Genomic DNA, 12,692 nt, shown 5'->3' with positions numbered 1-12,692 from the left:
AGATGCTGACTTCGACTGCTGTGCGCTACCTGAAGCGTAGAGTGGAGAGAAGTCCCCGTGTGACTGCTGAGGAACTGAGAAAAGATTTGTCAGATGTGGGTACAGAAGTTTCAGCCCAGACAATAAGACGCACACTGCGTAATGAAGGCCTCCGTGCCAGAACTCCCAGGCGTACCCCCTTGCTGTCTCCAAAGAATAAGAAGAGTCGACTGCAGTATGCCAAAAGCCATGTGGACAAACCACAAAAGTTGTGGGATAGTGTTCTGTGGACTGATGAAACAAAATTAGAACTGTTTGGGCCCATGGATCAACGCTATGTTTGGAGGAGGAAGAACAAGGCCTATGATGAAAAGAACACCTTGCCTACTGTGAAGCATGGTGGAGGGTCAATCATGCTTTGGGGCTGTTTTGCTTCTGCAGGTACAGGGAAGCTTCAGCGTGTGCAAGGTACCATGAATTCTCTTCAGTACCAGGAGATATTGGATGGAAACGTGATGCAGTCCGTCACACACCTGAGGCTTGGGAGACGTTGGACCTTTCAACAGGACAATGATCCCAAGCATACCTCCAAGTCCACTAGAGCATGGTTGCAGAGGAAAGGCTGGAACATTTTGGAGTGGCCATCGCAGTCACCAGACTTAAATCCGATTGAGAACCTCTGGTGGGACTTAAAGAAAGCAGTTGCAGTGCGCAAGCCTAAGAATGTGACTGAACTGGAGGCCTTTGCCCATGAAGAATGGGCGAAGATACCCGTAGATCGCTGCAAGACACTTGTGTCAAGCTATGCTTCACGTTTAAAAGCTGTTATAACTGTAAAAGGATGCTGTACTAAGTACTAAGATTGAATGTCACTTGGGGGTTGAATAAAACTGATAATGCTGTGAGCACAGAAAAGACATTTGTGGTTATTTCATTATAACTGTTATGTTATATTTGTCTGACCTACAAGTGCCTCTTTAATGTAAATGTAAGCAAGATGACTGAATGATCAAAAGCAATGTCAAACTGGCCAAAACACTCAATTTCAGTGGGGGTTGAATAATTTTGGACACAACTGTATATATATATATATATATGTATATATATATATATATATATATATATACAGTATATATAGTATATGAAGTTGGTCCTTGATACTAAGCACTTTACATGTGTATTCCCTTTGTGGGACTATATGAACATCCTCCTATTAGGGAACAGTCACCAAAACCAAAGATTCTAATCAATAATGTCCTGTGGACAGTCAAGACCTTAAAAAGTTTCAGTTGGATCCTGAACCTTTAGAAATAAGTGGATCAACACATTGCTTGAAATACTGTGTCTAGGTTTCATCCTGGATCTGACTCAAGTCAGATTATTCTTTCCCAGCAAAAATTTCTGACTTTCCACTCCCACATTTGGACTCTGCAGTATAGGAGCTCCTTTTAGGCAGTTCCACTTTCTCGTTCCATGCCACAGCTCTTCAACTCAACATTATGTTGTCATCTGTTCAACCTCTTGACAAACAAAATCGCTTGACACTGAGAACCAGGTTATCCTTGGCCTGGTGGCTAAAGAATCTGGTGCTTCAGGCTTCCTTTTGATGTCTTATTTATTTATTTATTTATTTATTACAGGTACTTATATAGCGCTGTCAATTTACATACATATATATTGTACATTCACATCAGTCCCTGCCCTCAAGGAGTGTACAATCTAAGGTCCCAAACTCACATTCATACATACACATACTAGAGCCAATTTAGACAGGAATCAATTAACCTACCAGCATGTCTGTGGAGAGTGGGAGGAAACCAAAGTACCCAGAGGAAACCCACACAGGCATAGGGAGAACATGCAAACTCCAGGCAGATAGTGCAGTGGTTGGTATTCAAACCAACAACCCCAAAGGTGCTTAGCCACTTTTGGTGCCCAGTGGCTTGGAGGATTCTTACAAAGGATGCAGGCCTGAGGGGCAAAGGAGTCCTAGACAGCTTATCAGTGTAGTGGACTTGCTCAAAGAATCATGTCTACCAATCTACTCAATGGGCCTGGTTGTCCCTCCAACACTGAACCTCCCCAATGTTGGATCATCCAAATCAGATTCAGTCAGACAATGACACAGCCGTGGTGTATATGAAAAAGAAACCAGAATCCATACCATGGCATGAAAGGTAGAAATAATCCTGTCCTGGCCAGAACCTGTCAGTCATTGACATCCCAGACATGGAAAATTGACGAGCAAACTTCCTCACTTGACAGTGTTAGTACCTGTGGGAATGGGCCCTACATATGGAAGTGTTTCAGGACCTTTGTTACACTTGAGGGATGATGCACTGGGACTTTGTGGCCTTCAGGTTCAACAGGAAACTGTACAAATTTTTACCAGGTGCAGAGATCCTCTGGCACAAGCAGTGGAATCTCTAGTGGTCCCCAGTTTCATTGTTTTGTTATGGGGGCTTCTTAATGTTCTGTTACTGTTGCCTACCCCTCAGTTGGACTTATTTTGGACATCCCAATTGTCTATGAATCCTGTGTCCCTTGATGAACAAAAAAGAAAATAGGATTTTGTACTTAATGTAAAATAATTTCTTAGAGTTCATTGAGAGACAAACATCCCACCTCTCTGTGTTTTGTGATCTTACTCATATTAATATTTCTGTACAAACTGAGGCAGACTGGTCTTTTTTGTTGCCAGTGCCCAAAGTCTGCAGATAGGAGTATAACCCAATTGTCCATTAATCCTGTGTTACCTAATGAACTCCAAGGAGCAGGTTGTATACTATGTACAAAAATACTATTTTATTGTATTTGAAAATATATAATAAACTTTCAATAACATAAGTTATCTATGCCCTGCTGCCCACATTGCCTATGCAGGAATCTAGCTTTACCTACAGGCAAGTTTTGTTTCTAATAGTGTGTACTGCTCATTCCAACCAGTCAGACAAATGACTGGTTGCTATGTAGGAATGAGGTTTAGGTCAAACGTCAACCTGAACCCAGCCTGTTCTAAGTTTATCAAACTACCAAACACACTAGACATATTTGGTTTGTACACAAACAGGCCAGATGCCTGTCATTTTGCAGTGGTAGTATTTAGTAGTGACATCATCCAGCATCCTCAGCTGGTTTGTTTACAAACAGAAGTCAGACAGTGATCTATCATTTTGTGGCAGTAGTGTGGCAAGTCATCATGGAAGTGGCTCATCATAATTGATGCTGGATCTAAAACGCTGAAAAATGTGATTGACAAACAATTTACTTTATAGAACATTATTTACTTTTTTATTGTAATGTAATTAAAAGATTCTCATAGTGTGGGTTTTTTTATTTACTATTTGCTTTTTTTGGAATGAGTAACAAGGGATACTGAATACCCCAGCAAAATCCCCTACATCCTCTTGGGGAATAATGTAAACAATGAAGCTATGGTTCTCACAGGACAGATACATAGCAGAAGGAGCCATTGGCTCCTGCTGCTGTCGATCAAACTCTGGGACGGGGGATGTCACAAACCTTACCGGACGCTGCAATAGAGAGAGGGCTCCCCTTACAGCTAAGTGCTGTGCACCCCTGGAGGTGGAAACAGGAGGTGCAGTGCCCAAAAAAGCACGGGTTGCCAGTGGTGTTGCTGTTTGGAAATGCCTGATGAGATGGAACCCGTGGGTGCTCTAGTTGCAGGATGCATTTCTCCAGAGAACACGTGGATCCCGGAGGATGGGTAGAGTAGTCAGTAGCCAGAGCCAGGATCAATATGGAACAGCAGACAAGAGCAACGTTAGGATCAAGCCGGAGTCATACACAGAGCAGCAGACAGGAACAAGGTCAGGAGCAAACCGGGATCATACACAGAGCAGCAGACAGGAACAAGGTCAGGAGCAAGCCGGGATCATACACAGAGCAGCAGACAGGAACAAGGTCAGGATCAAGCCGGGTCAGTAATGGGTAATCAGCATTAAACTCAGAAACACAGGAACGGGAGAGGCTGACGATAATCCAGCAATCACTGAGCAGAGCTGCAGTCCTTATAAAGGCCACTGAGTGTCAGAAATTAGTGCACCCTGCGTGTGCTGGTGTGTTTTCGTGCACAGGAATGCTTTATTACGTGCCACCTGCCTATGCACATGCACACGTCTTTGCACGAATTGGCGTGGCCATATTGCGCATTGGCGCATTTGCCTGGGCTTCCTCATCTTTTCCTCTGACAGGGGAGCAGGGGGCAGGGCCATGCTTGTGTCTATGGCCGCAGGCAGCAGGGCTCAGAAGCAAGCCCACACAAGTGCCTTCATAGGAAGCGCCTTCCTATGGGGTCACTGGTTGAAGAGGAGGAGCCAGAAGAGCCATCGGGTGGCCCATGAAAAGGAGCATTGGGGATGCTATGTACAAAACCATTGCACAGAGCAAGTAAATAAGACATGTTTGTTATTTTTGTAAAATATAAATATTAATAAATATAAATATACTGTATGTTATAAAAATATCTTTAGAAACATTTTAAAGGATTTTACACATTTTTAATAATGGGCTTTAAGCCAATAATAAAGTACTCGCACTACACAGGATGGTGTTTCTTCATTTTTTATTTTTTTTTTTGCATTGTCCCAATAGCTTTAATCAAATAAATTAGTTCTGAAAAAGACTAGCAAAAATAGCAAGATTCAGATCTTGTTTGGTGTATCTTCAATAAAGTTTGGTACTATGTTTATAGTTCATGGACTTCCGCTGAACTTTGCCTATCCCTATTGCTGTCTAAAAGGGTGGTCCTAGACTGCAAAATAGTTATCAATGGTATAAGTCACAAATCAGCAAAACAGCATTACATAAGGAGTATGTTAACAGAAAAAAACATCCGCTACTGAGTAACTAGTGATTAAATAAATAAACCCATCACAAACCTTGGCAATAAAAACTGAGTATATGATGAAAAACTGCATAAGCCAGGGCATAGCTGAACCACAAATTTTTCCCACCATAAGTAGAAATAGTCATCTTATTTAAACTTGTTTACATACTAAATGCTGTATATAATATGCTTAGCCAGGTTTGAACCAGTAAAATATGAAAAATATGTAAAGGGGATTTTTATGTGCCTACAGCAGCCTTTTTAAACCAGGACACTGAGATGCCTTGAAGTTTCTTCAAGGGTGCCCTGGCAAAATGCCTAAAAATTGTCCAAAAATTGTGTACAAGCTAGAAGTGGATCAAGCCTGCCTTTTAGTTACACAAAGCCATAGGTTTTCTTTGTGCACCATTACAACCTGCTAGCCACCAACGTCCTAACAACCAATGATGCCATCAGTTGATATGGAGGATGTTGGTCGCCTGCACGACGACCTTGTTTAACACCTCTCATGCCCATGTCTGTCAGTAATGGGGTCAAATTAGCTGAGTGATAAGAGACAAACTGAGGGAGAAGAGAAACAATGGAATACTATTCAATATCAGTGTGCACACGTTTATTAGCTTTGGAAGAGTAAATCATCTTTGACATTGGGTGTCCTACATGTGTGGGTGTTCCTGCATTAGGTAAAACTATTAGAATAGATTTTAGAATGGGGGGCCTTGACACTGTCCATAATTTTAAAGGGTGCCTCAAGATTTTTCAGAACTTTAAAGTGTGCTTTGACTGGAAAAGGTTTGAAAAATACTGGCCTACAGGATCAAGAAATCTGGCACTAAGCAAGGATTACCTGCAGTGAAACCTACATTTTAAACTACTCGGTAGATACAGAAATACAGGACACTGAAATCCTATGCAGTTCTCTATATTGGCCTTTCCTCTCCCACCTTCCAAATATAAACCAACAGGGATGCTCATGAAGTAAAAGGGCAGGGCTGAAAACGTTAAGATTCATTAATTTCAGCTGTTTTTATGGGTCTGTAACCCATTGAAATATTTGGGCAGTAGCATATAAATATAAAAGCCCAGGAGATTGGCCAGGAGAGTGCAGGGAGAGACTGAAGGAGAAGGAAGTGTGATGACGGCTGAAGTGCTGAACTAGGCCATGGAGCCAGAATTGGAGAAAGGAGAGAGAGAGCGAAAAAAGCCTACTGACCACTCAGTCTGCCACGTTGCCCAGCAGGCCAGCCTGACAGCAGGCGGGATGCAGAGGAAGACCGACCGCTACGATCTGCCAGATTACTTTAACCAGGTGAGAGAGACCCATACACCCAATAACCAAGTGAATACTGACAGTTTGCCACCTCAGCTATTTACCTACACATAGTTGTAAATATTACATATAGTTGGCTCTGTTTTTGGCCTAGTTCTCGCAACTGAGATACATTATTATTATATATGATTTATATAGCGCCAACAGTTTTCTCAGCGCTTTACAATATAATTGGAGACAATACAGCAACAATACAGTTCAATACAAGAGGGGGATAGGAGGGCCCTGCTCCTTGGAGCTTACAATCTAGGAGGGAGGGGTTAGTGGTACAAAAGGTAATAACTGTGGGGGATGGACTGGTAGGAAGAGTAGAAGATTCCATTATTAGCTGAGGGCAGGATAGGCTTCCGTGAAGAGATAGGTTTTCAGAGATCGCCTAAAAGTTAGAAGAGTAGGCGATAGTCTGATAAATTGGGGTAGAGAGTTCCAGAGGATGGGGGAAGCTCTGGAGAAGTCCTGGAGATGAGCATGGGAGGAGGAGACAAGGGAGCTAGAGAGCAGAAGGTCTTGTGAGGAGCGGAGAGTATGGACATTGGAGAAAAGATTGCTGATGTAATTTGGGGCAGAGTTATAAATGGCTTTATATGTTATTGTTCATGTTTTGAATTTTATCCATTGGGCAATAGGAAGCCAGTGGAGGGATTGGCAGAGAGGGGTGGCTGATACAGAACGGTTAATAAGGTGGGTGAGTCTGGCAGCAGCATTCATGACAGACTGAAGAGGGGGATAGCCTGCGATTAGTTAGGCCAATGAGGAGGGAGTTACAATAGTCAAGGCGAGAGATAACCAGGGAGTGAATAAGTTGCTTAGTGGTTTCCGAGGTTAAGAACGGCCGTATCTTGGAGATGTTGCGGAGGTGAAGTCAACAAGATTTGGACAGCGATTGGATTTGGGGCTGAAAGCACAGATGGGAGTCTAGGGTTACACCTAGCACCCTGGCATGAGGGGAGGGAATGATGATTGTGTTATTGATTTTGATGGAGAAGTTAGGGGAGGGGACACGGGCTGGGGGGAATACTAAGAGCTCAGTTTTGGAAAGATTGAGTTTGAGGAAGTGGAGTGACATCCATGCCGATATATAGCTTAGTAGGTTAGTAATGCAAGAGGAGACTGAAGGGGTGAGGTGAGGGGTAGAAAGATAGATTTGTGTCATCAGCATAGAGATGGTACTTAAAGCCATGGGAGTTTATCAAGTGACCAAGGGAAGAAGAGTAGATGGAGAAGAGCAGGGGCCCAAGGACGGAACCTTGAGGGACCCCTACAGAAAGAGGGAGTAAAGAGGAGGAGCCAGAGTTATAAGTAACGCTGAAGGAGCGCTGCGATAGGTAGGAGGAGAACCAGGAGAGAGAATAGTCTCAGAGGCCAAGAGATTGTAGTTTTTTGAGGAGGAGGGGATGGTCATCCGTGTCAAAAGCACCTGATAGGTCGAGTAGTAGGAGTACGGAGTAGTGGCCATTGGTTTTAGCAGTTAGTAGATCATTAGTGAGTTTTAATAGGGCAGTTTCAGTGGAGTGTAGTGAGCGAAAGCCAGCCTGTAAAGGGTCAAGAAGGTTGTTGCCAGTGAGGTAGGAGCTCAGGCGATTGTAGACTAGGCGTTCTAAGAGTTTAGAGGTAAATGGGAGCAGGGAGATGGGTCCTAAGTTGTTCAGGTTGGTGGGGTCCAGGGAGTGCTTTTTAAGTATGGGAGAGCTGTGCGCATGCTTTAGAGGGGAGGGGAAGGCACCGTTAGAGAGGGAGAGATTGAAGATGTGAGTGAGGGAGCATAGGACGGAAGAAGAGGGTGACCATAGTAGTTGTGAGGGGACAGGATCCAGGGGGCAGGTAGTGAGACGGGCTTCTGAGAAAACTTTAGTGACCTCTTCGTTAGTAGCAAGGTCAAAAGAGGAAAGTGTCGAGGGAGGTTTAGTATAAGGTATGCTAAGAGGGATGGATGTCTGTGCAGTGGCGATTCCCCTACGAATTGCATCAATCTTGCTTTTGAAATGATTTGCAATCTCGTGAGCAGTGAGTGAGGTGCTTGGTGGAGGTTGAGGTGGAGAAAGTAGAGAGTTAAAGTAGAGAAGAGACGATGAGGACTGGATGATAAGTTATTGATGAGAGTGACAAAGTAGGCTTGTTTGGCAGCATGGAGGGAGGAATTGTATGTTAAGAAAGCAGATTTATATAGGGTGAATGCTTGGTGAGATTTGGTTTTACGCCACAATCGCTCCAGCGCACGACTATGTCGTTTAGGATTTCTGGTGTCGTCAGTCTGCCAAGGTTGTAATGGTCGGGGCCTGATGCTTCGTGTTGTTAGAGGATACATTTACATTGCAGTTGATTGTACAAGCTGACCACAGGACATATGGTTGCAGGCCAGGATAACGCAGTGCCAACTGCAACAACAAGTTACCCTTCTTCAACAAAGCAGGATTCCCATTACTGTTAACTTTTGTCTTTGATCCCCTCCCTCTCTGTTGAGTGACATGTGGTCTGTATGATGCAGAGATCACAGGCAATCAGGCTCAACGGGAGAGCTCCAGGGTTATAAATCCCACATTAGCTGTGCTCAGGTGTCTGTTAGCTTCTCAATCTTCGATATCGTAAAGATATCGTAAAGCCCTTCACTGAGCTTCAAAGACATTCCAGATAAGCCATAAAACAGACATCACATTCAAAATCCCCTTTCCCTTATGATTTCATATCGTGGAATATGAAAGACTTACAAGGAGTCCAGACATATATTCAGATCGGTCACTTTAATACAAGTCGTCTGATATATTACACCCCCTAGCTGACATCTACGGGAGAGCAGAAAATGATATCTCCTTAACCATCCCACGCAGGTATGCTATATTTAATATCTAGACTTCAGCAGATCATTCTGCATATTAATCTACTAGTGGCTATGCGGCTACATGCACGGGGGGTAAGTTATGGATCATGATATAAATGGGGAGGGATTTTGGTTCTAGCTGGGGGCTCTGCCCGCAACACCCTCCCCAAATGAGGCGATTGGTTCTCTGCTCCAAGGAGACACCCTGCTGAGTGCCTAGAAAAGCTGTTATGCTTGGAGCAGAAAGCTAAGCTGCATTGAGCTAAGTTGAAGAATTCTCCCTTTTAACATCGGAACCAACTTTGGGAGATAAAGGCCCTTTTGTTCATGAAACTTGATCTGCTAAACCAAGGCTGACGGCAAGTACTTTATCTCTCTAAACTTCTTTCTGTTATCTCTTTGCTGTGTTATTGCTCTCTGTATATTTATATATATATATATTGGCTACATCTTTTTCTGTAAATATTTTTATTGCACCCTTTTGACCTTTTAGTAATAAATCTTACTTTCTGAAAGTGTTTCTAAAGCTCTTTAATGCAAACTAAGAATCCCTGCCTCTGAAGAGCGCTACTGTGTGTTTTAAAACGTCTGCATACATCTGTCTGCAGTGACATTGTGTATACAAACGATTATTCAAACATCATAGTGTTATTGCTGATATTGCCGAGTTTCGTCTTTCTCTGTACAAAAAGGAGGTGGTGGCAGTGTGAAGGGTTAATTGCGTAATTAACCTGACTCAGTAACAATTGCTTCCAGGCTGCAGGTACACAGATTGTGGTCCATTAGCTGGAAAATCTTTGTGCAGGGTGCAGCTGGGCATGGCATTATTACGCATGTGACAGCGCGATTTTAGATTGGCTAGTTCTTTGGTCACGAGTTTGGTGAGGAGGGCTGGGGTCTGACGCCACAATCGTCACAAGCTTACCTGTTTCTTGTTTGTTGTTCTCTGCTCACTGGGGATTCAATAGTTCCCTCAGATCAGAGACAGTGGTTTACTTCTGAATGCAGGCCTGCTAACATTATTGTTCCTTGAAGGTGAATGTCATTACTTTTGCTCACAATTACCAAGAATGGTTATATTTGCTGCATATATCAATGTAATTTTTTTCTTTTTGACCAGGTTACCTTTGATTCCAATATAAACTTCATATTGGTTTACATTAACTTGTGTGTGAGTCCATTTTACAGTTTTGATTTACTTTGGTCCTGGGAGCACAGTGGTATTAGCAGAGGCTGGGCTTGCAACAAGAGGTTCAGATTGACAGGGATCCCAAAATAATTACTAAGCAACCCTTAAAGGGGTAGAGCTACAGGTCTAATAAAATGTTTTGACATTTTACACTGAAGGTAACCTCTGGAGAGATGTAAAATCTATGGCTAAGCAAACTGTGGTTATGAAATGTTTATTCTATACAGCTCTATCCTACGTATTAGCAGTCTGAGGACTAGAACCCTTCACTGCATTATTTAAAACTGCATTCAAGGCAAACTGCTAAATACACAGCTGAAATATACATATGAGCACAGTCTTACCTGCCAAAGGATTTGAAACTCTGTCCATCTAATTCTTTGATTCATATAATGCTGATCATTAGGTAATACAGTGGTGTCACATCCCTGCCTACAGCCTGCTGCTTGGATAAAAGAACAGTAATAGGACGATGAGTCATAGCCTCTGCTCCCAATTCTACATCGAACGATGCTGTGGAACAGCTGGCAGAGGCCTAATCCAATAAAGATCAATGTACCTATAATAGTCGTATGTAAAAATATATTTTCACAGTTAAATATACTAGTGCTATTTAATACCTGCCTTGAGTTCCTCTTTAAGACAATAGAGACTGCATACTTCAAAGAAAAGGAAGTAAAGGAAAAAGAAGGTAAACATCTATTAAAAAGCAACCAACCAACCAACCAACCAGCTGGTTGATTTCATAATAATTGTATAATATGTGTTAATAAAAGCTTATTAGTTTCTTTGGGTAGCATTTCGTTTTCCATGTCTTGCATATTGTATCCATTGGGCTCATTGTATATATGTATGCATGTTGTACATATATAATCCCAGGTTCCTTACAAGTTATTTAATTATTATTTATTTGTAGGCTCCGAAATGAATGGGCAGAAAGGCTGGAGAAAAGAAGAATTGAAATGATGAGAAGCCAGAATCAAAGCAATAAGGCAAATGTGTGAAACCATCGTCCTTTGTTTACTTGTCTTGCAATTATAACAGCTTTTGCAGCATAAATACTGAATAATTACAACATGCGTACTTAGTAGCTTCTTGCAAATGGGATCATTAGCTAAAGGCCAGTATACAGGCAATTAAAGTTTACCTTTTTTTATAGCACTGCAACTCAACTTGAGCTAACGTATCAGAAACAATATATAGAAGAGGTTTGTCTACTAATTTGCTATTGAAAATGTTTGAAAGTCAGTATATATTTTACCAGTTTCCTGGCACTTTTTCTTTACTATGAATGTTTTCGAAGAATGGCTATTTTTTTTAACAAATGTGTTCCATGGGAAGAATTCAATATGATTTATGATACAAAATGCAGTACAGTCGTATGAAGATGGTAAAATTTATTGAATTGGTTAAACAGCCACCATCACTATCCTTATTACTAAACGACTGGGTAATTTAAAAATTGTGTGCCCCAAATGGGGTCTGTTTAAAAGCCGTTATGTGCTTGGATGATAAATAACAAACATTTGATGTGTCTAAAATCATAGTATGCTCTTTTATTACAAAGGTTATTGTATTGTTTTCTGGGCAGAATGCTAAAATTCACTGCTTGTGTACACAGAGCTCTCACAATTTCCTTGCGTGGTATTTTGAAAAAATAGCATTTTGCTTTATATGTCTCCCCCTTGATTTTTCCCTTCATAAATCATGTATAATAAGGCTCAAGACAGCATATTATTTGCTGCTAGAACAGCAGTGGGAATTGTGCAGGTCGACTGAGTCAGGGCATGGCTTGCATGCAAGGAGGTCAACCAACAACCCTTGTAACACATAAAACACTGTGCAAGCAGTATATTTATTGCACACATCCTAATGAGCTTAATGGACAGAAATTAATGCTACATAAATAGTGTCAGATAATAATAATGTGAGATAAACCAGCTCTGAACTGGATTATTAAATCTTCTGAAATTATAAATAGGAGACCACCAAACTGGACTTAATTAAATTAAAAGGACAGATGTACGGATTCCTGTAAAGATCTTGAGCCAAAGTACCTCCACCAAGGACAAATGTATTGCTAACGTACAGTTTAGGCTGTCACTAATTAGTGATTAGCACATAAACTCTGGAAACCATATCCAAAGGAACTGTTGGCATAACAAATTATAAATTATGAATATTAAAATAGTTTTAACATTTGGGTTGATAGATACAAGTTTTTCAAATACATTGCTAAAAAAAAATCAAAGGAACACTTTGAAACACATCAGATCTCAATGGGAAGAAATACAGAAATATCATGCTGGATATCTATACTGGTATGGACTGGGTAATGTGTTAGGAACATAAGAGAGAGGACTGAATTCATAGACACCCCGAAAATCATGCAATTGTGAAAACATTATGCAGCAGGCTAGTCCATTTTGCTTAAATTTCATTGTAGCAACTCAAAATGGTACTCAGTAGCTTGTATGGCCCCCACGTGCTTGTATGCATGCCTGACAATGTCGGGGCATGCTCCTAATGA

At 41.6% G+C, this 12,692-nt stretch overlaps 1 protein-coding gene across 1 annotated transcript in view; it reads left to right on the top strand.

The window, feature by feature from the left end:
- The window catches only part of LOC149436040 (protein FAM240B-like), a 121,921-nt gene extending 109,473 nt beyond the window's left edge, over nucleotides 1-12,448 (top strand). The window contains exon 3 of the mRNA XM_089662153.1: nucleotides 11,079-12,448. Within this exon, the coding sequence (XP_089518279.1) occupies nucleotides 11,079-11,166 (88 nt within the window). The 3' untranslated portion in view covers nucleotides 11,167-12,448. The remainder of the gene's footprint in view (nucleotides 1-11,078) is intronic.
- Nucleotides 12,449-12,692: the final 244 nt, after the last annotated feature.

This window comes from Staurois parvus, unplaced genomic scaffold, assembly GCF_062004578.1.
Source record: "Staurois parvus isolate SC_StPar_1 unplaced genomic scaffold, SC_StPar_1.0 ptg001432l, whole genome shotgun sequence".
Lineage (NCBI taxonomy): Eukaryota > Metazoa > Chordata > Amphibia > Anura > Ranidae > Staurois > Staurois parvus.
Note: the sequence above shows the minus strand (reverse complement) of the source record. Positions and strands in the feature narration are given on the sequence as shown.